Source organism: Silurus meridionalis, chromosome 25, assembly GCF_014805685.1.
Source record: "Silurus meridionalis isolate SWU-2019-XX chromosome 25, ASM1480568v1, whole genome shotgun sequence".
Classification (NCBI taxonomy): Eukaryota; Metazoa; Chordata; class Actinopteri; order Siluriformes; family Siluridae; genus Silurus; species Silurus meridionalis.
Window position 1 is genome coordinate 16,235,765 of NC_060908.1, and position 27,498 is coordinate 16,263,262.

Genomic DNA, 27,498 nt, shown 5'->3' on the forward strand with positions numbered 1-27,498 from the left:
CATGTATAAAGAAAAGAATAGAAAATAACTGAATATATGAAGACAAGAAAAGAAAAAAGAAAGAAAGAAATTAGCTAATGAATGTATAAAAAAGAAAAGAAAAAAGTAATAAATGTATAAAGAAAATAAATAAATATTTTTCTAATGCATGTATAAAAAAAAATTAAACAAAAATAAAAGAACAAACGAATGTATAATTTAAATTAATTATTGTTTTTTTTTTCTAATGCATGTATAAAGGAAAAGAAAAGAACAAATGAATATATAAATTAAATCAATTATTGTTGTTTTTTTTGCATGTTTAAAGAAAAGAAAAGAACAAATGAATGTATAAAGAAAAGAAAAGAACAAATGAATGTATAAAGAAAAGAAAGGAATATTTTTCTAATGCACGTGAAGAGAAAATAAAAATGGAAAAACTTGCGCGCTTTTGAACGCAAGGTGGCGCCCGTCTCCTTTTCCCACAGCATGACCCCCTCACCCGGTACTAAAACCGGCGCGCGCCTCATCTACTTCCTCTTTCGCTCCTGCGCTACGAGGGCAGCCATGGTATGTAAAAATGTCGCTTCAGATTTCACCCAGAATCCGATTTAATCCGGTTGATATCGTGAGATTAGACTTTTTCCTTCACTGGTGTATGAATGTATAGCGCTATTGCGTGGTGTTTGGTGAAATATTTGTTTAGGGATTTGTTTAATTTCTACATTAAAGCTGTTTATGCTGGTGGACTGCTGAAGTCAAGATGGCGTCTTTATAGAGAGGAAATGTGGAATAAAATAGTTTTAAAAGCAGTTCAGTGGCCATGTAGGTCAGTTTTATGTATATTATTATAATCTAACATTAAATTACGTTATATGAATGATGGTGTAGGAATGTGCGCGTGTTAAACTCCAGCATTGAGGTCGATCTCAGAAGGTTCCTCCTGGTCTGCTGCACCTTTTCAGCTCGATTTTGTTTCTCAGGTGAACGTCCCGAAAACCCGCAGGACCTACTGCAAGAAATGCAAGAAGCACCAGCCTCACAAAGTCACCCAGTACAAGAAGGGAAAGGACTCTCTGTACGCCCAGGGTAAATATCACCCTCACCTTCATCCTCACCCTGTCCCTCAACTTCACCCTGTCCCTCAGATCCCAGACACCACGGTTCAGTCACATTACTTCCTTTCTCCATGACCACTCATGGTTTGAGGTGTGAGCCGTGGGTCTGATCACCACAGGCTTCTGGTTCATACGTGAGTCCTGGTTGGAGATGTTTGTGATTCAGAGAAGATGTTTGAACGTATATGATGTGTGTTTTAGGTAAGAGGCGTTACGACAGAAAGCAGAGCGGCTACGGAGGCCAGACGAAGCCCATATTCAGAAAAAAGGTAAAGCGATGCACATCTTCATGGGTTAGAGATTCACATGAATCAGTGACTGATACGATACGATTCCCGACTCGACTCTAACGATTCACCGTGACCCGATTTTGTTTTTACCGTTTAATGGATAAAAATAAAAACGATGCTGAGTTTTAATTTCTACGGTTCTGACAGACGGCAAATCACACGCACACGCCTTTATAGTGACAGAAAAAATCAATCCAATCCAGACGTTCTTCTCCTGTTGTGTCTGCAGGAAGATGCAGCTCTGCCTCTGCCATGTAAATCTGTATTTATTCACGTAGCAGCAGAAACAGTTCAGGTCACTTTCATGATAAAAGTAAAGCGCAGATACTAATAATTAAATATAAATAAATCGACTGACGTGAACGTGTTAAACGATGCGTCGTGACACAAATGCCAGCTGGTATGTGCACTTTTCTCCTGGCATCTGTTTAATATATAAACGTGTCTTGGTGGCGCAGTGTTCACGTGGGTGCCAGTATGCAGCGTGTGATAGTGGCGTGTTCTACACGTGGAGCGATTCACATCTTAGATCATTGTGTGTTCAGGAGGCGGTACATGGTGATCATCTGCACCATTAAAGTTTTTTTGCCGAATGAAGCGACGCTTCTTTACCACCACTGAGCGGTTTTGAGTTTCTTGGTGCACGCTGCGAGTGTTTAAAGCACTTCTTGTGTTCACGCAGGCCAAAACCACAAAGAAGATCGTGCTGAGGCTGGAGTGTGTGGAGCCCAACTGCCGATCCAAGAGGATGCTGGCCATTAAGAGGTGCAAACACTTTGAGCTGGGAGGAGACAAGAAGAGAAAGGTGAGCTTTACTGTACATCACACCCACATACTGATGGAATCGCTGTTGGGAATATTTGCTGATCTGGCAACCTTCACACATTACAAATATACAAATCAGCCTCCTAATGAAGAATGATTGACAGTTGGGTAGATTTTAAAGTCCACCTTGAAGCCCCGCCCCTTACCTTCCCAAACACAGGTTTAGTTCCAAGTCGTTGTTTTGATTCCAGTTTCCGAATTGAAAGTTGTAACTTCTGAAAAAAATCCATCCATATCATCTCATATCCCAGGAATTAAACAAACGCTTCTGCTCCTGGAGTGGTTTAGGATTTTTAGAAATCATCCATCTGTGAGAAAGTTCTCCGTGTCTCGGTCACAATATCCGTCCTGCTACTTCACTCAGAATTCCCTCTGCCCCGAGGTGGTGTTTGTGCTCATGAACAATCTGATAGATTTCCTTATGATAAATTTTATTTATATATATGTGTGTGTGTGTGTGTGTGTTTGAATAAAATGTGAATATTTTTAATTATGGACGTCTCGAGGGAGAAAATCTAAACATTATCCATGAAAGTTTCATTAGACACCAATCAATTTGGTTTTCAGTCCATCTCTAGATCTAAGAAGGCAACGCTTTAAAGAACTTTAACCCAGAAGACTGTTTAGAAGAGCAAAATGACATCTCAAAAACGACTCTAACGCTTTTTCCTCTCTCTCTGTGTTTCAGGGCCAGGTCATCCAGTTCTAAGCTGGACCATGGACTTTCTTTTGCGGTTCTTCATCGGTCAATAAAAGTTGTATACGAAAACATGTGCCTGCAGTATTTATTTGTATTTATCAACTAAAATGTTACGTTTAAATTCAGTCACGTTTCATAATCAGTCAATTGATTTGGGACGTTTGATTGGTGGTCTCTATAAAAGGCTGATCAGATGCTCGCGAGACATTTTTCAGGTGCTGCTAAAACTGCTTCAACGTTCTGGCAATTCTATAGTGTGTGAAAGACCTCAAGGCAGGAAGCATCCTGAACATCACAACCACCAACCTCAGAGAGGTAAAGGAAGGAGGTTTTAAAGTGTGTAGGCACTGAGAGAGTGGAGGAATGTTCAGGACCTCGAGCTCCACTCACTCAGCTGTTGGTGAGATGTTTTTAGAGACAGCAAGCATTAAGATAGATAAAATTAATATTCCTTGACCATCAGCTGCTGTCCATTGTAGAAGATGAGGTTCATGTTACACTGGTCAGTAACGGATAAAGTACATGAACCATGTAGTTGAGTTACAGTAAAGTGTCTTTTAAACTGAAGTAAAAGTATAAAAGCTTTTGGCTTCCAATGACACATTAAAACTTGAACATGGAAGATCTCTTGCTCTACATGGGGCCATGTTTCTTGTGAATTCTTTCAACCACAAGATGTGATCCTGATCCCAGAAACCACCCACATTCCCAGAATAAGGTTTGTTCCTGGTGATATTTAGAGTAAGAATTATTGTTTGTGTTGAATCATTTTCCTTCATGTTGCCTTCCCACATATTGCTGTTCTCCAGTGTTTCTCCACTCACCAGTTAGGTCTCTCCCATCATATGTACCAGATCAACCAATCAGTAAGGCTGTGTGTTAAGCACCTGTGTATTTCTTGAAGCCAGCTGCTCAGATCTTTTCAGCAGGTTGCTGCTATCCGCCCTCTTCTACATACATGAGCTTACAGAGGCCCCTGATTGGCTGCTGTTGCTGTGATTGACAAGGAAAAAAAGGACAAAGCGCTTTTGGGCTCCTGGAAACACAAGGCTGTGACATTGGATTTAAATTCAAAGAATTTTTTTAAAATTTAAATATATAATTTATGTTTAAAATTATTCCCATAAGCAAATGAGCCCAGACGAGGGGTTGTCTGCAAAAGTTTTGATGTTGGACCTGATGGTCTGCTGAAAGCTAACCGGTGGGTCAAAAAATCTGCTCCTACACCAGTTCCTGGTATCATCTGGGGTGTCGGATGATCTGCATCCTGAAGGTGTGTTATAAACCGGTTCATACGAACACCACTAGCTTGCTATAAGAGTATTATAATGAGGCTGTGCATGGTACCATTTGAAGATGCCACCTTCACCAACTAAAGCCTTAGAAAAATGATTCTCTCATACAACTTGCATCTATTCTTGCTCAATGGCTGAAAGTATGTTCCTGGATTATTTATGCCACGTGTCTCCTCCGAACATGTCAGCATGGAGAATGGACACTGCAGGTCAGGGTCTGTTTGTTGCTTATGGTTCATCTCTTGGGATTTCTCTTTTAGCCACAGGGAAGGAGACTCTCCTCCGACACGGAGTTGAGTCACCGCCGTGGCCCGTCGCCTCCAGATATCATATTTGTGATTCATGATAAACATTTGAAGTGCTCTGGAAGACGCGATTGGCAGATTGGGGTCAGTGTGTGTGGCCCAGTACAAGTGTACCCGCACTTCCTGTAGCCTTCACCGATGTGGAACCTGTTTGGGATTATGGGCCAGATTTATTTAGATGATATTTTGGTAGGTGGTTCTGTCCAAACATACAAAAACATTAGCTTACCTGCTAGTTACAGAGTAACAGGTTGGGGGGTGGGGCGTTGGGGGCTTGGGGGCTACATAACACACCATATAAAACCAGTATTAAATATTTTATTGCTCGTATTTACACGTATAAAGAGTTTCACACACTTGTGCTGTGTCCTGTTGGATAGGATTCTGCTAATTGCTAATACTTGGATTTGGAGCGGATGGTTTTTAAGAATTGTTGACCTTTGACCTAGCTATCTTGCTGTACGCCTCTCACCTATACATGGACAGAAATGTTATTTTGAAATGAAAAACCCTGGGTGATGAGCGGACGTAGCTACTATAGTTAGCTCGCCTGGCTAATCGGGTAAAGCGTGTAAATCGAATGAGACATTTCGTCACTGATGAGCTACCTAGCTAAATATAGCTAATTCCTCAAAATTTCTCGGGTAAAATATAGTCCACACCGCGGCCGCTACAAGATGAAGTACAAGCAAGTGAACGCCTCGTCACCTGACAGAATGAAAGTGGGGTTGGGGATCAGGCAGGAATGTTGTAGGATGAGCTACAGAAAGCTACATGGGAGTCGAACATGTTTCTCAAATGTTCGTTCCTCAAGTCTTCCCCATGAGATTTATTCAGTACTTTCTCGGAAACCAAGATGGTGGCGTGAGCTGGTGGCGAGTGTCCTTTGGTACTCTCGGCTCACAGGCCGCCGGAGTGCAGATCTTCGTTACGCAGCACTTTGTACGTAAGCCAGTAGAAGACGTTGAAAATGAGGAAGCTGAGGGGGAAGATGGCACGCGAAACCGTGTCGATCCGCTTGGCGCGGTCGATAAAGCGGTGACGGATCCTGAACAGTGAGTGGCCTGGAGGGAGAGACGCGAACGTGGCCGCCGCCTCGGATAGGGGACCGTCTCCGGACAGGTGGACGTCCAAACCGAAACTGGACAAGAAGAACTCCTGGTTGTGTTGAGCCAACTCCTGTGAAGAACAGAAGACGGAAGTGTGAGGACACAGGGTGAAACAGCAGGACCTTATAATGTATGTGTGTGTGTGTGTGTTTATATACCCGTGCACAGGCAGTGCAGTGTTTCGTGTTCCTGTAAGATGCTGTGGTGCTGCCTGTAACATCATTGCTCTTGTTTTTCACCTCGGCTCCACCAAACTGACCTGAAGCCTGAATATACACACACACACACACACACACACACACACACACACACACACACACACACACACACACACACACACACAGATTACTACGAAATGGGCATAGCACATTATTTATTCACGGAGCAAATCATTGCCTCAGTCTTGTGTTCTCCCCACACACACTCAGAAGTGAGCCTCTGAATCTAGGTCAGTCTGAATCTCAGTAAAATTCTCCCTCTTTTCTTCTCTCTCTTTCTATCGATCTCTCCCTCTTTTTCTTTCTCTCACCCACAAACCCCTAATGTACTGATATATTTATTGTTTTTTTCTTTCTGTTTATCCGAGACTACACTCACACTATTCACTCCCTATGTAGGCTACACAAACACCATCACTATGCACCTCATCACTGCAGCTGTGTCCCAAATCACATGCAGTGCATTATGGATATTCGGAACTTCATTTGGACATTTTCTGCTTTTTATCGCGATTGCACTGAATTTCATCATGCCGCACTTTTGGGCAACAGATTCCCTGATAATAATTGTATGACTCACTGATTTAGTGAACCAGTTGTGGTTTGGGACACGTCCAATGCGGATCGATAATGCTGGGATAAAAGTGTGTATGTATCTGTAACGAGTAACATTTCCTATAACAAATAAACAGTTTGCAATCTTTTATCTATAACCAGGCTGTGACGTGTGTGTGTGTGTGTGTGTGTGTGTGTGTGTGTGTGTGTGTTGTGACTCACGACTCTTTGATTTTGTTCTTCTCGCAGTCGCCTCCTGAGTCTAAAGAACTCTTTGTGTTGCCGAGAGACGAAGTTCACTGCAGCGTACTCCAACAACGCGGCGAAGACAAACAGCAAACACACTGCCATCCAGATATCTATCGCCTTCACATAGGACACCTACCCCACACACACACACACACACAGAAATTAGATTTTACTAAACAGAGTGACAAACAGAAGGCTGAAAAGAAGAAACAGCAGACAGTAAGGAAGGAGGGTCTGACAGTTACATTTGCATTGACAGATGGACTGACAAACGGATGGATGGATGGATGGATGGATGGATGGATGGAACCTAGCTAAAATATCTCAAAAGCCAGATCTTACAGAACTGTGGGTGGATGGATGGATGCACAGATTGATAGAAAGATAAAACCTAGGTTAAGTATCTTAATAGCAGTACAATGGATGGAAGGATGGAAGGATGGATGGATTGATGGATGGATGGATGGATGGATGGATGGATGGATGGATGGATATAAGCAGCTTGGGCATTGAGTTCTGAGAGATCAATACTATGGAAAATATAAATAAATGGATAGATGAATGAATGGTTATCTAGATGTTCGATATGGATGTATAAACCCTTGAGACTCTGGAGGTGGGTTACTTGTGGTTCTACTGGGTTTGGTATTATGGAATGATGACCTTGGGCAGCGAGGCTCTGGAGCCGGAGCTCTGAGTGGTCATGGTGAGGACGGTGGTGATGCCGAGGCCGACTCGAGCAGGAGCGGCGTCCATGTTGATCCAGAACGAAACCCAGGACAGGATGACCGTCAGCAGGCTGGGAATGTACATCTGGATCAGATAATATCCCATCTGCCTCTGCAGGTGGAACTTCACCTCGATGCAGGTGAACTTACCTGGTCACACATCCACACACGTACCACATCAGCACCAAAACAACACTTCAATTAAAAAACCTTCTCATAACAACGGGATTCTTCAACATCTGCAGAGGGAAAGGTCAGGATGTATTTCTGAGATCTTGTGGCATTTCTGCACACTGAATTCATTTCAATGCAATTAGACGTTTGACCTTAGCGCTGTTTTGTGTGTATTCACGTGTTAGTACACGTGTGTGTGAAAAGTACCGGTGTTGTAATGCTTGGTGCAGTATCCCAGGTCCTTCTCCTCTTTCAGAACGAATTGCGGCATCGTTAGATCATCAGCCACCTGCACAGGACCTTTATCCAGCCACTGGAAAATCAGATCGTTCATGGTGTAGCCGACTGAGGAGACACAATCGCTCATGAACATTGGGGTTGTTTTTTTTTCATTCTGTCTCAAAGATGAAACTAATTTGCATTTTAGCAACGCGTCTTCATTTCCTCGTGTTTTATATACATTTATTTCCTCAGGACGTGTTTGTTCGATGATCCAGAACGCGAGTTCTGACCCAGAATAGAGCGATATTTAAACAAATATAACACTTTGAGTTTAAAATGTACATAAATATTAAATTTACTGATATAAGATTTATGAATTTTATTTATATATTTATTAACCAGCTAGTTAGCATGCTTTAAATGATCAAGTCCGCTAGTTAGCATGGTTATGAAGTCAGCTAGTTAGCATGGTTTATAGTTTTTAAATAAACAATTTTTTTATGAAATAAACTAGTTAGTGTGTTTTACATTTAGCAACTCAGCTGGTTAGCATGCTCTATAAGTATCCAGTCAGCTGGGTAGCATGCTTTATAGTTGTCAACTCTGTTAGTTAGCATGGTTTATAGTTATCAACTCGGATGACTAATTAGCATGATAGTGGGAAATGGTAGCTCAGGCGTTAAGACGTTGGACTCCTGGTAATCGATTTAAATCCCAGCACCACCAAGCTTCTGGGCCCTAGAGCAAGGCCCTTAACCTTCAACTGCTAAGAGCATCAAGAGCGCCAACTGCTGTGAATGTAACTATATTGATTGTGGGTGGGGAAAAAAAGGAAATCCTTCATGACACATCAAAATGGCATTGTTGACTAATGAGGAGGAGATTCTAGTTCAGCGCCCTCTTCTGGTAGAGTTATTTAATCTCTACACGGCTCACTATTTGGCGAATAAACCACAAGCAACAACGTTGTGCTTTCAACGGAAGTCAGTGGAACAAAAAGTGTCCCTAAAGACATTATTATTCTTAGGACGGGTCTAAAAGATCAAATCGGCTTCTCTCTGACCGCAAATTTTACTCCGCCGACTCGAAAATACGTGGACACGTCTCGAGTCCACTGTGCTGCAGGGGGAGAAAAGGCTGCAGGGCAAAAATGAATAAAATATAAAAGTCCCAGGGCTCACGAGCAAGAGTTTAAAGACGGACCAACCTGAGACGAAGCACAGAAAGGAATAAAACAAGATTTCTGAACAGTTACTATAGTAACGCATTCGAAAGCTGATATACACCTTCTGCCATTATAGAAACCTGATCAATACTTTCCGACCAATCAGAATCCAGAATTCAGCTTTGTTGTGAGGATATAAATAATTAAACACGCACAGCTCTCGAGCTGCATGGTGCAGGTCTGAATGTCCATGGGGAAGTTTTTCAGATCCATTGGACAGGACAGGATCAGAGTCAACCTGAGAAAAAGGAAATAATCGCGTAAGAACTCGCACAGTTCCTGCAGCACCTCGTGGTTCTGTTAGCATGCGGTCTCACCGGATGCTGTAGAGGACGTTCCCGTTCTGAAAAATCCTAAGCAGCTTGTTGTCAGTGGTGACCTCGTGGAAATTAGCACCCTTCTCGTTGGCGAAGAACAGGTCAGGTTTCCAGATGGAGTCCAGCATGGAGGGGTCCAGGTCGAGCGAGTCGTCAGGGTACTCCTTATACGCCAGGCGAGGATCGTTCCACTGCTGCCGGAGGAACACGTTCAAGCGGTAATCCTGGAGATAAACGTAGGATCAAAAGACTGATACACTGTACGGGCAAAAGTTCTTGCAGGCACACAGTTGTATAAAACAGCTTTGGATTCAGGAGCATAACATTTTATAATATAGATTGAAAAACAAAAAGCTTACAATTAAAAATGTAAATATACTATTACCTCGAGTTTGAGTGTGTGTGTGTGTGTGTGTGTGTGTGTGTGTGTGTGTGTGTGTGTGTGTGTGTATACCATTGTGGTTTCTGTCACAGAGCCAAAGCTGTTGATGAAGATGTTGCAGGTAACGTTGACAGGAGGTCCTGGGGGAAAAAGACACAGAACTATAGGTGTCATCTAAAAGTCAAATGTGTACACACACACACACACACTCTTTCATTTCATCATAAATATTAGACAGAATTAGTAAGAAATCGAGTAAGAAATTGCTCCACCTGTAGCTCACAGCTATAGATAACCCAGACATCACAAATGAGTCGCCGGGTTGCCAGATTGTCACCGTGTGAGAGAGAGTTACATTAATGAGGAACGCTGCAGAGTCCATGCCAGCTGCTGATCTGACCTGCTCCAATTATACCTCTGATCCGACCGCTCAGATTTTTACAGTAAAAGTTTGATAAGACAAGATTTCACTCGGATGATCGTTTATTGATTTGGCCATGAGGACGTTATTTACACTCCCCGGCGAATCGGCTGCAACTATACGTCCTGACGCACACTTCATGGTGGTGCAAAAATGGATGATGCATGAGCTCTGAGACACACACACACACACACACACACACTGAAAAGGACTGGACGAGCGAGTTGATAAAACTGAAATGGGAGAAAGGGATGATCAATTAAAGCAGGAGGGGGAAAGTGGCCATGGAGACATGGGAAGAAAAGCTGAGACATGCTGAGACATGGGGAGAGAGAGGCTGAGAAGCTGAGTGAGGCGTAGGAGGACAGGAAGGACGGGGACGACAGTGCGAGCCTGCAGGAAACGTGTCAAACATAATCCACTGTGTGGAAGGGTGAAGGAAAAGACGGAGGAGAATATAGAGCCTGAAGGAGAGCGACTAATTTGGGTCTGTAGGTTAACATGGAGAACGGGCAGCGTTGGAGGAAATACTTCAGCGTCTTCAGGGGAAATTTTCACTGCTGCGTTTTCTGTCATAGTTTTTGACTTTACACAAAGAAAACCTATGATTTATTTTTTTTCGTCTCCATCTTTCGCTCATTTTCAAAGTTGTTTTCAACCGTCGACATGTGTTTAAATTGTTCTCAGAAATGAAATAATAGATTATAATTAAAATATTAGCAAGCTAATATCAGTGAATACATGCTAGCTGATGTAAAACAACCAACCACATATGAGCTTGCTAGTAGATAAAACTGCCTAGCAAGCTAATGTTTAGAAACTGACTACAATAAAGCTGAAATAAGAAGAAGAAAAAAAAGAGACCATGCTAGCTTGCTAATATTGAAAAAGTGCTGCATGGTGGCTAGCAAAGTTAAAAATCCTACTACATATTTTCTTGCTAATTTCTAAGAACTAGCAACCATACTAGCTAGCAAATATCTAAGAATTGACTACGTGAGTTGGCGAAGTAATGAAACTGACTACATGCTTGCTAGCTAATAACTAATTAGCATGTGCAGCCCAGGCACAAGTCATTTTCTTTTGATATACAATCATATAACTTTACTTCCTCCACATTCTTCTTTTCAGCTGTTATTTATAAAATCACCAGCTGACATTTTTTATTCTGTGGAGAATTAACACCTCGTGGTGGAAAAAGTTGCTGTTGTGAGAAATTTGAAGTTTTGCCTTTTTGACCTTTCGCATTTCTGAGATTAGACGCGCGGATTTTTGCTGCCGCATGAATTTTTTCCTGCTTTCTTGTTTCGTTTTAAGTGTTTCCCCGTGGCACAAACGGAGCCTCTTTATCAGCGAAAGTCTTTGTAGACCTTGAGTCACAAAACGAGTGAATTCCGTACGTTTTTATTTAGGGCTGAAACCGACAGCTTCTTCTCAGCACGCTGCCGTTGTTTCCCAATGTCCCAAAAAGACAAGAATATAAGCAGCGGGGAAAAAAACGAGATGAACAGATGAGGAGAGTGCAATAATATTACACAACATGAACAAAAGTAATGGAACAGCTGACTTTTCAATATGCCATATGTGGTTCTTCCCCAAACTGTCTTTGGATCTGTGAAATTTTCCCTTCACTAGGAGATGCAAACCTGTTCAAACCAGCTCCATGAAGATCTGCTTTACATGGGGATGTTGAAGTGGAGGATCTCCTGTATAGAGCTCCAACCCTTAGCTCTGTGTAATGTCTGTGTAAAAATGACGCCACACAGCTGATAGTACCTTTGAAATTGGGTCTGATGCGAGCGTCGTAGCCTGAAGTCTTTCCCATCAGCTTGTCCAGAAAATCAGAGGGTGACAAGGGTTTTGACCTACCGTTCAGCGTTTTCATCTCTTTGCCCAACGTGAGCCTGGGAGAATCCCAAAAACAGAAATTATAAAAAGATAATGATAAAACAGAAGGGGCAGCTAATGACTGACATTTGCCAAATGGCAGATCTTCCTTCAGATAATATATTTTATACCAGGGGTCGTCAACATTTTTCAGGTCAAGGACCCCTTAGGTGATAAAAACATGGTGCAGGCGCCCCCCGATACAAAATGTGTCAAAGTAAATATAATAATGTAAAAACTAATATTTATTTTTATATAAATATATTATATTTGATGTTTTTACCCATGCTTATTTTTTTTTAACAAGTGATTCAACATTAATTAGCAGACCCCTAGATAAGACCTATGTTTTACACAGTATTTGTAATTGGACAAACCTGCTTCAATCAAAGGCAGGCTCTTTATTAGTACCTAGAATTAATAGTAACAGTAGAGACTGTTTAGTGCTGCACTATATAGCAAACACTTCTGTGAAGCCTGACCTCTATATGTGTGATTATTATAACAGCAAATGTAGACTTTTGATCATAATGAAATAATCATGAGAAAGGTTTGTAGGAAGCAGTGCACGGCCTATAAAATCAGTTCTAGTAAAGACCTGAATTCATTCATTCAAATCAACTAGAATCAATCAAGAAATGTCTTAGCACCGCTACATTTGCCCCAAAGCTTTGCTAATGAGCTAGCTAAAGCTCTAAAACAACCTGATACTGCACATCCCAAGTTTTAAACTACAAGGCTCATGTTGAGAACTTTAAATATGTTTTGCCCATCCCCATTCAACTCCAAGCCTCTGGAGATCCCCACGGCTGACTCTGAGCTCTAGAACATTCTTCCTATCCACTGCTTTTAAATATGGAGTGAAAATCTCCTCAGGTCTGGATCCCAAATGGCGGGATGTTAATGTACATGTTAATATTATATGTGACAGGGTATCTCCACGCATTACCAAAATAACTACAATGTCTTACTTTCTCTGTCTCTCTGTCTCTCTCTTCATCTCCCCAAGTCTTTCTTTTGCTCTCTCACTCACAATGAATCATAGCGTTTTTTTGCTGTGTGTTCGTCTCGAACACACTGTTTTTCTTGCTATCTGTCTGCAATGCGTCTCACACTCTTCTTCCATCTTTCTATCCTGGTTTCTCTCTGCCTGTCTTTCTGTCCACATCTATCCCTCTCTCATCACTTTTACCCTCCACTGAATCAGATTCCACATTAAGCCCCATTTCACGCTCACGTTCTTTCCCCATCACTTCCCTTTTGAACAGACGGATGCCCATGAAGTCCCGAAAATTACAAACAAACCTAAAACATTTTATCCCTGTTTTTTTTCTCTCCATTTTTGTTCACCTGCAAATTTCCCACCCACTTTCTAGCATTGCCCTACCACACATAAGAGGACCAATCAGGGACAGAAAAAAGGACCAATCAAATGCCACAAGCAATAAGAACAATTTTAATTGTGCAATAATTCTAGCGCAATAGTTTGATTGATAGTGTAACTACAGTTATTGTTGGGGGGGTTTCATTTGTATTTCTATACTGTATAGTATAAACAGGTGAACCTCAATACTCGCAATCTCGATAGTTGGCGACTTTTCATTTGGAACCGGACTGAGAGTAACTCGCGAAAAATCTGATCGATCACGAGAAGCCGCGAGTGGCTCAAAAGTTCGGAGTAACATTTTAAAACAGAGTTTGTACAAATAAATGACAAAAATTTTGAAAAACTATTTCATTATTGTATTATTCAATTAAAGTAGTAAATAAAACATTTATGACAAGTAATTCACAATTTTTGTTGAGTTCACAGTACATGTACAATTCCTGCTGAAAAAGGAATCATCTAAAGGAGAGTCAAAACCTTGTGAGTTTTGTTACTTGCGAGGGGTCAGAGAACGTAACTCGCGCGAGTGTCAAGGTTGGACTTTATTTGTATTTTTTGTCTCTGCTTCATATTTGCACAATTTGTTTGCTGCTGTAAATAAAGGTTTATCTTATCTTAAATCAGGGGCCAATCAGGGACTTCCTTAGAGGACATTCGACACATTTGTTCAGTTACTTACGATTATCTGAGCGGTTGAGGTGTTAGGGGTTTGTTTATTAGTTCCTCGATCTCCTATTTTCTGTAGTCAGATTTTAATCACCTCTGAAGACCCCATAGTGACTTATAAATGTTGATCTGATTTGTGCAGCAAAGATGTTTATCTGTACATTGGTCCTAATACCAAACACACCCACCCACAGAGTTCTGGAGCAAAAACATTCATTCGATTTTCAAGGAATTTGGGGACACCAGGAGTTGAAACAAAGTAATATCCTAATCATTAACCAAAAACGTCGCATACTGTGATCATACAGAAGAAATCATCATCGGCACATACCTGATCTAAACAAAACGAGCACATCAATTGAACTTGTATGCAAATAACACACTTTTCTCATCCGAACCGGACCAAACTTCAAACTTCGAGCTGAAAGCCTTACCTGAGGACCCCATAAACCCCCAAAGAGCCCAGAATCCACAGCACTTTCTGCAGGCAGGCAAACATCCTGCTCTTCTTTTCGCCTGATGAGCTGTAGTGCTCCAAAATTGTAGGACCAGGATCTCACACACACACACACACACACACTCACTCTTCTCCTCCCACACTGCTGGACTCACACACCACATCATGCTTACTGAGAAGTGCCAGCAAGTTTCATACTGTGTGTGTGTGTGTGTGTGTGGAGAAGAGTCTTAACACACTCTCCCTCCTTTTTCTTTTCTCTCTCACTGGTCACGCTAGCCGGAGGAAGCAAAGCAGAGACAGATGCGGACGTGTGTGTAGGCATCAGGGCGTGTGATGCGTTTAAAGACGTTTATCAGAATAAACAACTGTGACACGTAGACACCACAGGGCTTCGGTCCCTTACAGTCATTGTCATTTCATTTCTCTCTCTCTCTCTCTGTTTCATCTCTCCATCTCCCGAGACCTGCACACTTCCACTTCACCGAGCACATTTTTATTTCTTTTTGTGTCCAATTCAACATGACAGGAAGCAGATTGATCTTTTTTTACGGACGCAGGTGGAGTTTAAGGCAGTGGTGAATGTTAGGAACGCCGGTAGGAGCGTGTGAAGAAATGATTCACGCTGGAAGATGAGGAGATGTGCACCTGGATTCCAACTGATAAGCACGTCGTAGTGTCCAGAGAGGACGCATCATGAAAAGTCACCTTGGAGAGAAATAAACACACTAAACACACACACACACACACGCGAGGAGTGAAAGGCCACATGGCCGTCGTGGAGCCGACAATGAGTTTTAGGGAGCCTGAGACCCTGGAGGGAGATGTATATTTCATGTTGCCTGGACTTTCACTGACCTGAGGATTATAAGAACTGAGAGAGAGAGAGAGAGAGAGAGAGAGAGAGAGAGAGAGAGAGAGAGAGGAGGATGAACAAACTGATGGAAAACAAAGAGAATTAAAGAGACCAGAGCGAGCAAAAGAAGGAGAGAGGAGAGAATGAGAGGCTAAAAAGATGGACAGAGCCTTAAGCAGAAAGAAAGCTTGAGACAGAATTAGAGAGAGAGAGAGGAGGATGAACAAACTGATGGAAAACAAAGAGAATTAAAGAGACCAGAGCGAGCAAAAGAAGGAGAGAGGGAGAGAATGAGAGGCTAAAAAGATGGACAGAGCCTTAAGCAGAAAGAAAGCTTGAGACAGAATTAGAGAGAGAGAGAGAAAAGGACAGAGAAAGAATTTGAGAGCTTGAGAGAGAAATCGAGAGAGGATGAAAGGCAAAAAAGGATGGACAGAAGATAAACCCAAGAAAAAAGAAGGCATGAAACCAAAAAGAAAAAGAGGTTGGAAACAGCAAACAAATAGACAGATGGAAAGCAAGAAAGAGAACATTCGAGGGAATGAGAGAGAGTATAAAAGGATGGACAGAAGAAATATGGAAAGAATGAAGGAGAAAAAAAAAGAAGTAGAATCTAGAGAAAGAAAAAAGTGCTCGTTTTGCTTCATTTTTCTTCTGCTGTTGATTAGATCATTCAGCCAAAAGTATTTGGACACCCGACTGTTCCACCCAGATGTGGTTCTTCCCCCAAACTCCTAAAATAAGACGTCTTTGGATGCAGTAGCAGAACATTTTCCACTCATTTCACCATCTCACTGAAGATCTGCTTTCCATGGATTCGATTTGGTGGAAGATCTGCTACAGAGCTAAGAACCCTATTGGATGTGAACGAAAGTGGACGCCTCCTTACTTTCTCAACTGACTTTAACACCCTTGTAGCTGAATGAGCACGAATTTCCATAAAATCTAGTGGAACATCTTCTGAGAAGAGTGGAGGTTATTATAACAGGAGATGGGAACTAAATGTGGAATCGGATGTTCAAAGCTGCACATACGAATCTTATACTCAAGCGTCCACATCCGTTTATGCGTCTAGTGTGTATAAAGCAGGATGGTTTTTTTTTTTACGGTTCTGCAAACGTAACCAGAAGGTTGTAGGTTCTTCACCCGCTGGTGAAAGTGGTTGAGAAAGAGAGACAACAGCATTCCTTCAAAAATAATTTGTTTTAATCAAGTCTTAGAGAAACAAACTGAGCCACGTGGTTCAGGAGGGGCAGAGGGGAGATGGTGCAGCTTTTTCCTCACGTTTGGAGGTTTAACCCACACGAGGATGAGGGTCAATGCCGGGATCAGAATTATTTACTCCAGAAGGCAGAGATGTGAATCTAGAAAATGGTGGAGGAAGCTGTTGATGATCCAAACCACCCTGTGCTGCATAGCTGGAGTAACGATCAGCTGCGTACAAAAACCTGAACATCGCATCTAATGGGGGTTCAAGAGGAAAAGAAACACTGAGGTGGTTTTTTTCCGACTCCTCGTGCAGAAAAAAAAGACGAGACTCCGGGAAAAAGAAGGAACGCTAAATCGATTCGCAAATGTACAATTTACTGATCTCACTAGAAAACACGTGTACGAGTTTCCCGTATAAATTATGTTTTTTTATCAGCTTTACCGATCTGACGTTTGTCCATCAGCGAGCTGTGGTCACAGCGCCACCAACAGGGCTGGGGCAGAACCACGCTGACAGAGTTCACTGTGTGTGTGTGTGTGTGTGTGTGTGTGTGTGTGTGTGTGTGTGTGTGTGCGTGCGCGTTTAGTCTTCGTGGATATTGAAGAGCTTGGCCACCTCGTTCAGATCAGCATGCTCCTCTCCGTCTTTAATGATCTGGAAAGAAACACGGTGGACGTTAATCACATGGTTCCTACACGTTTTTCATTTCGGTATTCCAAACTTTTCCAGACTCAAATATGCAGATTTTTAAGACCATATTTAACACCTCAAATAACTAACATGTGTTACGTTACAATCTCTGATTTATGTTAGAGTCAGAATCACTGACAACGTGCACGATAGGGGGCGCTGTATTGTCATTCTGCCATACAAAGTCTGCTTTTTGGCAGAGAAAAAAAGAAGGACGAGGTAAAATACAGAGGAAACGGGGAATCGGTAAACGAGCGAGTGATTGAGCAGACCTTCCTGGCGATGGGCATTCTGTTGAAGACGTTCCACAGCACGATGCCGACCACCACTTTGTCCCTCAGGTAGAAGATCACTCCTTTCCCATAGTTCTCTTGGGGTGTAGGTGGGACAGGAGCTGCTGGAGATGTGGAAAGCGTTCCTGCAACTGCCTCTGTCTCACTCTCTGACCTGATTCCTGTACCTGAAAGTGCGTTCAGGAATGCACACACACGTGTAAGCTGATATGGTCCATAGTGGCAGTCAGTGGTCTAGTGTGTGTGTGTGTGTGTGTGTATACCTGATTGTTCAGTAGCTGCTTTGGGTGTGTCCTTAGCAGTAGCTTTAGCGAACACTCCTACAGTTGGGAGACTGCTGTCTACAATACCAATTGCTTCGTATCCTACATCAGGGCCCAGGTCACTCCTAACACACACACACACACACACACACACACACACACACACACACACACACACACACACACACACACACACCATTGTCAGTCAGTGTAACCTTTAAATCTCGAATCAGTGCTGCTTATTAACTGGACAATAAATAAAACAGTACACAATTGTGTGTGTGTGTGTGTGTGTGTGTGTTTCTGTACCAGAACATAGACTGGTGCCAGTAAGGCTTTTTGGCTCCAGTCATGTTTTCTCCAGCGAGTCTGCCGCTCACCACAGCGTGGTCATGATGCTCCACACGTCTCCGTCCCAGCTTAATGTCATAGAAACATGCAGCATCACCTGCCTGTGGGCGCGCGCACACACACACACACACACACACACACACACACACACACACACACACACACACACACACACACACACACACACAGTCAAGTGTCTACAGGGGACTGATTGCTGTTATTTTATAACGAATATTATAACATATTATAAATCTGATTTATAATGTATATTATAACAATATAATAAATATTATTGCTTTTTTTGTAAATATTATAGAAATATTTAAAATAAATTGAATATATTTTATAAACTGAAGGGAAAAAAAAGAAAGTTGGCAGCTGTGAAAGCAAAAATCGGTCCCACACACACACCACCCAGATGTTGGAGCGCGCCTGCAGCTCGGCGTTCACCCGGTAGCCTCCGAAGTCGGAGTCGATTTCCAGGCCGGCGGATTCCGCCAAATCCACACTGGGCTCCAGACCCACGGCGGCCACGATGTGATCTGTTTTCACCTACAGCCGCAAGACACACACACACACACACACACACACACACACACACACACACACACACACACACACACACACAGAGAAATTCAGCCAGGTGTCGAACAGACGCCCGGAGCTTGCTCTAAAACACACACACTGCTCACTCACCACTCGTCCGTCTTTCAGCTTGATCTCCACCTTTCCGTCCTTGTAGGCCACGTTCTTAACCACAGCCTCCAACAGCACCTGGACTCCCTCTGTCAGAAATCAAAGATAAGAAAGAAACTTGCCACACTATAGGACCAAATGTTTGTGGACACTTGACTACAAGATTGCGATCTGCTTTTTTTTTTTTTATAACTCGTTCCACATTGAGTTTCCATTTAGCTGTTATAATGAGCTCCACGCAATCGTTCCACTAGATTTGTTTGAGATCCTTTCAGACACAAGGATATTAGTAAAGTAAAGTACGAATGTAGGTGAGAACGTGAGGAGGCCTGGGGTACAGTCAGCATTTAGAGCTGTATAGCAGGAGATCTTCCACAGAAAGCAGATCTTCATGTGCACAGGGGTATTGTCATGCTGGAACAGGTTTGGTTCTCCAAGTTGAAATAAAGAGAAAATTTCATGCAACAGCATCCAAAGACGTCCTGGACAATTGTGTGTCTCCAAGGTTGTGGTCACAGTTTGGTGAAGAACTAAAAATGGCTAGAAAAGGCAGGTGTCCCAATACTTTTGGGCACGGTGTGCACTTTTCAGACTGAACGTCCATCCTAGAGTCTATAACTATTCTGTACACACTGTATTTCTAGTCCCTGCACTTGTAGGGAACAGGAACTCATCCAGGGTTCATTCAACTTTTATATTTTAAATAAAGTGATAAATATATATAATCATGCAATAGAAGAGTTGATATTTTTTCCAGCTCAGAGCCTGGACTCTGATCTCATCTTACTCACCTCTTCTCACTTTCTCTGTGGTCCAGTTGCTCAGGTACTCAGGAAGAACTTTACCCATATTCCCTTTCTCAGGGAACATCTGGATCACCTCCAGGCCCAGATCATGAGCTATGAGAGAGAGATAGAGATAGAGAGAGAGAGAGAAAGACAGAGACAGAGAGAGAGAGAGAGAGAGAGAGAGAGAGAGAGAGAGTGAGAATTTACAAAGCACACTCAGTACGATCACAGTGTCTTATAGTCTTTTCCTTTCACTTCCTTTTACCCTACTAAACACCTGACTGAACCCCAGGAACCTCCTCAGCTCACCCCCATCAGTACCTGACTTTACCAACATTCTTGTGGGTGAATAAATCTCCACGAAATCTAGTGGAACATCGTCTCAGAAAAGCAGAGATTATGATAACTGTAAATGGAGACTATGTGGAAGGGGATGTTCAAAAAGAAGAACAATCTTTTTGGCAGGTGTCCACAAACTTTTGGCCATATAGTGTACTACTTAGTACAGCAGAGGCTCTGTTAACACTATATATATATATATTTATTATTGTTCTAAATCTGAATTAGTTGAATCAGACTCATCCCTTCTTCAGTCTGATCCCCCCGTAATACGGCGAGTGTGTTGACCCGAATCCCACGTGACTGACGGCTGTGTGTGGACTCACATTTCCTGCCCAAGGCGCAGGCCAGCTCGCTACCCAGGAACCCTCCACCCACGATGGTGATGGACTTCAGCTCTCGGGAAACTTTCTCCAGCGCTTTAAAATCCTCAATCTGTGCCAAACAATGAGGAGGGAGGATAAAGAGCAGAGTTATTGTGATGGAATGTGAAACTACTTCGCAATGGGAGATCACCGTGTGTGTGTGAGATACACACCTTCCTAAAGAGAGTGGTCCTGCTCTTCACCTCCTCGCTGGCTCGCTCAATTACCTGCAGATTCCTGGGAACTCCACCTACCCCACACACACACACACACAAACACTTTAACATGCCCAACAGTGTCTGTGTGTGTGTGTGTGTAGGTGTGAGAGGAATCATATTTTAATTTTACCTGTTGCAATTAGACACTTGTCATAGGAGATCTCAGCACCATCACTCAGCAGAACTTTATTCTCCCTGACGTCCATGTGCACCACCTAGTGCACACACAATTATCTTTACTCACTCACTCACTCACTCACACACTTACTCACACACACTCACACACACACACACACTCACGAGAAGTGTGTCAAGTTAGAGATCCCTTTACCTTTTTGCTTGTCAGCACGGCCACGCCCCCGTTTTCCACCACATCCAGCTCACTGGGGTTCACGTAGAAGGAAGGAGGCTGGAAATAAATGCTGCAAATCACACACACACACACACACACACGTATATAAATACTCACACTCACATTGAAAATAGGCATTACAGGACAATACACACACACACACACACACACACACACACACACACACACACACACACACACACACCTACCTTCTCTCTTTTCCATTCCACTGTTTGAAGCGCAGTGCTTCCGTCACTGCAGGATCATCGGAGAACCACAGTTCTTTGGACAAAGGAGGCCTCATGTACGGCAGGTCGGCTTCTTCAGTCACGATCAGAACCTGCACAGAAAATATAGAGCTGATCGAAAACCCCAGGACGCCCAAAAGCTACTGATGAGAACTTCATTTCTGCAAGCGGTGAGAAGGAAATTCTAACGGACAAGAATTCACCCAAATATTACAGGTTTTTTGGTGATGCTGGAACAGGTTCAGGGCTCCTCCTTGATGAAACGAAGGGAAAATTTAGACATCCGATACAATTGTGTGTCTCCAACAGTTTGGTGAGGAACCACATATAGCTGGAAAATGTAGGCGTCTCAATATGTTAGTTTGCCACTTTAGGCTGGGTCAATTCGCAGCATTTAGCTACTGATATATCCAAAAGTCTGAAAACAATAGCGGCCCGAAAACAGAACTTTGGGGGACGCCATATTTAAATTCCACCAAAGGCAAGACTTAAACATTTTTTTTTTTTACATATAATTATATAGGAGTAGAAAAGTTATTACTCACCCGAGCACCAGGGTCACGGGCACGGATCGACCTCGCTGCTGCAAACGATGCCGTTCCTCCACCAATCAGGAGGTAAGGAACGTGTCCGGGGAACTCAGCGAGGGCGGGTTCTGCACTGGAAGCAGGTTCGTGTCCGGATTCTAAAATCAAGACAAACATGTTTACCGGACAGAAATCGAAATAATCACCATCCATCAAGAACAGCCCTCTGCTCGGCACGTGTGTGGAGGGAAAGAATTTTAGGAAAACAGGAAGAAAGGTTAGTCCGATATGCGAGTTCTTAACATTAACAGCTAACATTACAATTATCACACATTTCATTAAAAGGGACAGGTGATAAAAATATTTATTAGCAGACTAGCAAACAATGTGTGACCTATTAAAATTAGCCTTAGCGATGAAACAAATTTGGTGAACATGAAGGGTGGGTTCCGGTAAACAACAACAACAGGAAATGAAGACCCCCATATGAAAATGAGTAATACAATTGACACCAAAATATTGGTAACATTACATTTCTTAAAAAAAAAAATAGTTTGGATCCGATTCAGTTAAAACCGGATTCTTACCACTTTGGGCTACTGGTGGAGACTCTGGCACGCTTTCTGCCACCACTTCAGGTACAGGTTCTGCTGGTTTTTACCCAACGTAAAAGCAGAGAAAAAAAATTACCGCAATTCAACGAGTGGAATAAAAAGCCATCTAACGATCAAAATAGGTCCTTTATTTTAACACGTATACATTGGCAGGTCTCCATGCAGAAGTATCAGCCTTACCACTCTCAACAACAGGAGCTGGAGATTCTTCAGTGGGTTTCTCTTTAATGACATGAGCATCAAGAGTCACTTCCTCCTCACATGATTTAGAAACAGGAGTAGCTTCTATTATAGAAGCATTCAGTGAAGGGTCTTCCAAGACCGGTTCTGGAGCAGGGTCATATTGTGCAGTTTCTGTTGCCGAAGGATCTTCTGGAAGAGGGTCTGTTAAAGATGGCTCAGACGTAAGAATTTCTCGGTCAGCCTCAGTTGCCTTTGGTTCCTGTGAAGGTTCATCTCCTGAAGACTCAAGGACGGGTTCGGAGACATCCTCAGCCGGGGATTCTAATACCACAAATGATCACATACACAAGAATGACCAACTTTGGAAAGCACAGCCCTTCTTGTTCAAGAGAGGTTTGAATATTTGCCTTGGCTTCCTGTGGCATGTTGTACCCTTACTTTAAGACAACATCAAACACAAGGAAAAGAAAGCATGGAATTCTTCTTTTTCTTCTTACCACTTTCAGCAAGTGCAGGCCTTTGAGTGTGTGGGTTATTATCCACACAAACTCACCAAAGAAGTCCAGCAAATAAGAAAACAGCTTCCAGAGTATGAGGTGGTACCATAAAGTTTCAAGACTGGCTCTGTTTACAGGAAAGTACTTTATTTACCTACGTTTACACACAATCACCTTTTAAACAGTCCCCTTCAACAACAGTCCAGTTTTTCTGGAATGTGTCCTGAAGTCTTCTTTTGGATTATTTTGGTGTCAAACACCTTCTGCGATCTGCCAAGTCTCACGAGTAGTGTGGATGCGGAAGTGAGATCATGTTGCTCGTTCTCCGATGATCATCATGCACGAGTTGCCGCATGGTTGACATTTTCGGGGAACTCGTTCCTGATCCCGCGTCATCTTCTAGTGATGTTCTTCCGCTCTTGAAGCGCTTGTGCAAACACCCCGAACGACTCGCTGCAGCCGTATGTCAAGCCAAAAGTCTCTGTGGCAGATTTGCCCAGTTTCGTGCAGAATTGCTCTTTGCTCCAACTTGCTGTCCGTAATGAACTTGTCGACGTGGCAACGGGTGTTTTCAGAATTACACCAAATACACCAAAAAAAGCTTTTGATACCACCTCATATCACAAACGTTCACTTGAGGATCCCTGTTGAAAGTAATTTAAAATGCCCCAAAGAGCTGTGTTTAGACCAAGCCAAAAAACTCGTAGTGGAAAAAAAGAGCACAAATCAAACCACCACGTGAAATCAACCACGTGAAGCCCAAGACACAGAACCTGATGACATTCGGGTTAGTTTGACACGGAAGACAGACAACAAACTTTCAGTAGGAAAGGAGTTTGATGGGGTGACACGAGTGAAACATCACCTCAGACCAACCTGTACCACATTTCACACAATTCAACCAGAGAATTGTACAAGTGAGGCGAGTAGTGAGGTGAGTAATGGAGGACAAAATGCTCAGAGGTTAAACACGACACAGGAATGATGAGTAGCAAAGTGCGAAGGTGTAGCATGCAGATACAAACAGTGCTCAGCAAATACATGGGTCCTTTTCAAGCAATGTGAATGGAGATTGGAATTTTCTCTTGATAGAACCCAAGAGAAAGATTCATGAGGTTCAACAAGGTACACAAGTTCAGGTACAGGCTGCGTCTCAAATCGCTACTGTGAGACACTAAGGTTTTGTATTGAGCATCTACAGAACCTGATGGTGCATCTCCAGTGGTGTCTGTAGACTGGTTCTGGACCAAAGAAGACTTCTAGTCTACAGTATTCATCTACACTTTATGTTTTAGCATTTTCAATGGAAACTTCCAGTCGTATCTGTCATGGTTTCACATACACACATATGACTATTTTATGCCCCCCCCAACCTCCGATGCTGCATGTTAGCATGCTAGGCAGAGGTCCACCTTCTAATGCAGAAGAAACAGAGAATGTAAGCAAAGCTAAAGAGTCATGAGTGTTCGATGATAATATTGGGAAATGACACTAAAAGTATATATTTAAAAATTTTCGATTTTTACTTCCTGATCGAAAACAAAAGTTACAGAAATATTATAAGTGTGTGCGTGTGTGTGTGTGTGTTTGGGCATGAAGTTGTAATTGCATTGTACAACACATAAACCCACCTTTTGTTGGTTCTGCAACTGCTTTTGTAGCTGCAAAATAGCAAAACAAACAGTGGAATTTAATGAAGGTTTGATGGTGTGATGAAGGTTTGATGGCATGATGAAGGTTTTGGTTTGATGGTGTGATGAAGGTTTTGGTTTGATGGCGTGATGAAGGTTTTGGTTTGATGGTGTGATGAAGGTTTGATGGTGTGATGAAGGTTTGATGGTGTGATGAAGGTTTGATGGTGTGATGAAGGTTTGATGGTGATGAAGGTTTGATGGTGTGATGAAGGTTTTGGTTTGATGTGATGAAGGTTTGATGGTGTGATGAAGGTTTTGGTTTGATGTGATGAAGGTTTTGGTTTGATGTGTGATGAAGGTTTGATGGTTTGATGAAGGTTTGATGGTGTGATGAAGGTTTGATGGTGTGATGAAGGTTTTGGTTTGATGGCGTGATGAAGGTTTGATGGCGTGATGAAGGTTTGATGGCGTGATGAAGGTTTTGGTTTGATGGTGTGATGAAGGTTTGATGGTGTGATGAAGGTTTTGGTTTGATGGCGTGATGAAGGTTTGATGGTGTGATGAAGGTTTGATGGCGTGATGAAGGTTTTGGTTTGATGGCGTGATGAAGGTTTGATGGCGTGATGAAGGTTTGATGGCGTGATGAAGGTTTTGGTTTGATGGCGTGATGAAGGTTTGATGGCGTGATGAAGGTTTTGGTTTGATGGCGTGATGAAGGTTGGATGGTGTGATGAAGGTTTTGGTTTGATGGTGTGATGAAGGTTGGATGGTGTGATGAAGGTTTTGGTTTGATGGTGTGATGAAGGTTTTGGTTTGATGGCGTGATGAAGGTTTTGGTTTGATGGTGTGCCCTTGTGTTTTTACTGGTTTTATTTGTTCATTCCTCACTGTAAAAACCTGTTGTATTATAACTCCTTCAAATTAAGATCCACGTGTTTACCGCCTCGTTCAGAAACGCATGTATCCTCCATGACCTACCTGTGACTTGTGGTTCTGTTGTAACAGGAAGGGCGGGACTTTCCACAGTCTTCTTCGACCTGCCCCTGATTTGAGAGATTCGCTCGGAGTATCTGGCGCTGTCGCCGGTGAGGGTGCGGTACGCCTTAAAAAAAAAAATCATATGCAAATTAGACATGCCGTTTCTCCGGCAACATCCGGTGCAGTGTCTGGCCTTCAGTGGTGTCCTACCTGAATACCATCATTATGACGCCACGTATACAGAAACCGTCAATATTCTAGAGAAACGCAGTGCAAGAGCGCTGGAATTTTCAACACTGGAAGCTTTTCATGGGAATTAACGGGAATAAACTGGGAATTTAACAACTTGCAGGTGAACCTATACCAGGGTCATTCAGTGACGTCACACCAACTATGCTCACATGTAAAATGAGTGGGCGTGTCATACTCACATAAGCTCCGCCTCCCACAAATGCCGCTCCCACCAGCACGTAGTAGATGGTGTTCTCTCCGCCTCCGCCCAGTGGACTGGTGGACATGTGGGTCTGCGGCGGGAACGCCGGCTTCCTGTCAGGCCTCAGTGCTGTGGAAGGAAAAGACCAGAACATTTGAAAGTTGGAAGGCGTCCTACACAGAGGGGTTCTTACACAGAGGGGTTCTTACACAGAGGGGTTCTTACACAGAGGGGTTCTTACACAGAGGGGTTCTTACACAGGGGTTCTAGAGGGCTTCTACACAGGGGTTCTAGAGGGCTCCTACACAGGGGTTCTAGAGGGCTCCTACACAGGGGTTCTAGAGGGCTCCTACACAGGGGTTCTAGAGGGCTCCTACACAGGGGTTCTAGAGGGCTCCTACACAGGGGTTCTTACACAGGAGTTCTAGAGGGGTCCTACACAGGGGTTCTTACACAGGAGTTCTAGAGGGGTCCTACACAGGGGTTCTTACACAGGAGTTCTAGAGGGGTCCTACACAGGGGTTCTTACACAGGGGTTCTTACACAGGGGTTCTTACACAGGGGTTCTTACACAGGGGTTCTAGAGGGGTCCTAACACAGGGGTTCTTACGCAGGGGTAAAAATTTAAGAACCCAAGTGTCTTTGGAACACTAGTTTCTAGAACCTGAATATATTTAGAACCAGAGAGTCTTCAGAACATCCCAGAACCAAGTTTACTTTAGAAGCAGAGTGTCTTCAGAATCACATTATTACAGAACCTGTAGCCCACAGTTAGTGTGTTCGCCTGCTCTTGAAGCAAATCTGTGTTTCTGGATTTCACCTATTGAGTCTACCTGCTGGTTCTCCTGCATTCTACCTGCTGGTTCTCCTGCATTCTACCTGCTCGTTCTCCTGCATTCTACCTGCTCGTTCTCCTGGGTTCTTCATGATGGGTTCTACCTGTAGGCTCTAAAGTCAAACTGACAGGTAAGTCTCACTCTCTCACACACTCTCACACACTCTCTCACACACACACACACACACACACACTCTCTCTCTCACACACACACACACACACTCACACTCACGCGCTCTCCGCCCGGTGTGCCGACACAGGGTTGAGGAGGCTCGCGCCGCCGGACTCAGTTTATTCCAGAGCGCGCTGCAGCGAAACATCGCAGCGGACTTTTATTGACAACACACCGGTGAGAAGCACGCGCACCGCCGCAGCCAAGCTCTTACAAGGCCGGGGTGGTGTGTCAGCCTCAAAGATCAGTATAAACACCCTGTATCCCTAGGACCCTCTTGTTGTGGAAGCGCCTGAATAAAACGCAGATCCGTTAATTAGCTAATTTATCGTTGACGTTACCGGATCATGTCGGCGTGAACACGCAAATACTGATCTAATAACATCTCTGTGTACTAATAAATTTATTTACTAATTAAATAAATAGGCTATAATAATTTTTTTTACC

At 43.0% G+C, this 27,498-nt stretch overlaps 3 protein-coding genes across 15 annotated transcripts; 1 reads left to right on the forward strand and 2 right to left on the reverse strand.

Moving 5' to 3' along the window:
- The first annotated feature begins 437 nt into the window (after positions 1 to 437).
- Positions 438 to 2,981, forward strand: rpl36a (ribosomal protein L36A). The gene is made up of 5 exons (XM_046838569.1): positions 438 to 549; positions 963 to 1,068; positions 1,299 to 1,366; positions 2,070 to 2,192; positions 2,901 to 2,981. The coding sequence occupies exons 1-5, from the start codon at positions 469 to 471 to the stop codon at positions 2,919 to 2,921; spliced, it is 399 nt and encodes a 132-aa protein (XP_046694525.1). The 5' UTR covers positions 438 to 468; the 3' UTR covers positions 2,922 to 2,981.
- A 1,833-nt stretch (positions 2,982 to 4,814) lies between these two features.
- On the reverse strand, positions 4,815 to 14,710 carry glra4b (glycine receptor, alpha 4b). 4 transcript variants are annotated; one of them, XM_046838541.1, is made up of 10 exons: positions 14,487 to 14,710; positions 11,982 to 12,016; positions 9,764 to 9,831; positions 9,310 to 9,533; positions 9,148 to 9,230; positions 7,753 to 7,890; positions 7,307 to 7,521; positions 6,617 to 6,775; positions 5,780 to 5,887; positions 4,815 to 5,691 (listed from the first exon to the last, which is right to left on the reverse strand). In XM_046838541.1, exons 1-10 carry the CDS (start codon positions 14,549 to 14,551, stop codon positions 5,413 to 5,415), a joined length of 1,374 nt encoding a protein of 457 aa, XP_046694497.1. In that variant the 5' UTR covers positions 14,552 to 14,710; the 3' UTR covers positions 4,815 to 5,412. The 4 variants fall into 4 exon arrangements, with proteins under 4 accessions (XP_046694497.1, XP_046694496.1, XP_046694499.1 ...); XM_046838540.1 differs by having other exon boundaries at positions 11,889 to 12,016; XM_046838543.1 differs by lacking the exons at positions 11,982 to 12,016; positions 14,487 to 14,710 and adding an exon at positions 11,759 to 11,975.
- A 1,843-nt stretch (positions 14,711 to 16,553) lies between these two features.
- aifm1 (apoptosis inducing factor mitochondrion associated 1) lies at positions 16,554 to 27,299 on the reverse strand. Of its 10 annotated transcripts, none has more exons than XM_046839031.1 (19): positions 27,112 to 27,299; positions 26,043 to 26,173; positions 25,612 to 25,735; positions 24,631 to 24,660; positions 22,500 to 22,823; positions 22,293 to 22,355; positions 21,724 to 21,863; positions 21,140 to 21,270; positions 20,910 to 21,000; positions 20,709 to 20,793; positions 20,534 to 20,610; positions 20,322 to 20,430; positions 19,660 to 19,767; positions 18,869 to 18,957; positions 18,584 to 18,724; positions 18,131 to 18,273; positions 17,822 to 17,946; positions 17,538 to 17,725; positions 16,554 to 17,229 (listed from the first exon to the last, which is right to left on the reverse strand). In XM_046839031.1, the coding sequence occupies exons 1-19, from the start codon at positions 27,197 to 27,199 to the stop codon at positions 17,158 to 17,160; spliced, it is 2,259 nt and encodes a 752-aa protein (XP_046694987.1). In that variant the 5' UTR covers positions 27,200 to 27,299; the 3' UTR covers positions 16,554 to 17,157. The 10 variants fall into 10 exon arrangements, with proteins under 10 accessions (XP_046694987.1, XP_046694985.1, XP_046694984.1 ...); XM_046839029.1 differs by having other exon boundaries at positions 22,293 to 22,352; positions 27,106 to 27,299; XM_046839028.1 differs by having other exon boundaries at positions 27,106 to 27,299.
- Between the last annotated feature and the right edge of the window lie 199 nt (positions 27,300 to 27,498).

Coding starts and splice junctions, on each gene's coding strand:
- rpl36a (XM_046838569.1), top strand. CDS start 469: ATGACCCCCTCACCCGGTACTAAAACCGGCGCGCGCCTCATCTACTTC. Junction 1,367..2,069: donor AGCCCATATTCAGAAAAAAG/GTAAAGCGATGC, acceptor GTGTTCACGCAG/GCCAAAACCACAAAGAAGAT. Junction 2,193..2,900: donor GAGGAGACAAGAAGAGAAAG/GTGAGCTTTACT, acceptor TCTGTGTTTCAG/GGCCAGGTCATCCAGTTCTA.
- glra4b (XM_046838540.1), bottom strand. CDS start 14,551: ATGTTTGCCTGCCTGCAGAAAGTGCTGTGGATTCTGGGCTCTTTGGGG. Junction 9,832..11,888: donor CATCAGACCCAATTTCAAAG/GTACTATCAGCT, acceptor TTTTTCCCCCAG/GACCTCCTGTCAACGTTACC. Junction 7,891..9,147: donor CACCATGCAGCTCGAGAGCT/GTGCGTGTTTAA, acceptor GTGTCTCCTCAG/TCGGCTACACCATGAACGAT.
- aifm1 (XM_046839028.1), bottom strand. CDS start 27,199: ATGTTTCGCTGCAGCGCGCTCTGGAATAAACTGAGTCCGGCGGCGCGA. Junction 22,824..24,630: donor AGTTGCAGAACCAACAAAAG/GTGGGTTTATGT, acceptor TTGTGGTATTAG/AATCCCCGGCTGAGGATGTC. Junction 21,864..22,292: donor TCCACCAGTAGCCCAAAGTG/GTAAGAATCCGG, acceptor TCTTGATTTTAG/AATCCGGACACGAACCTGCT.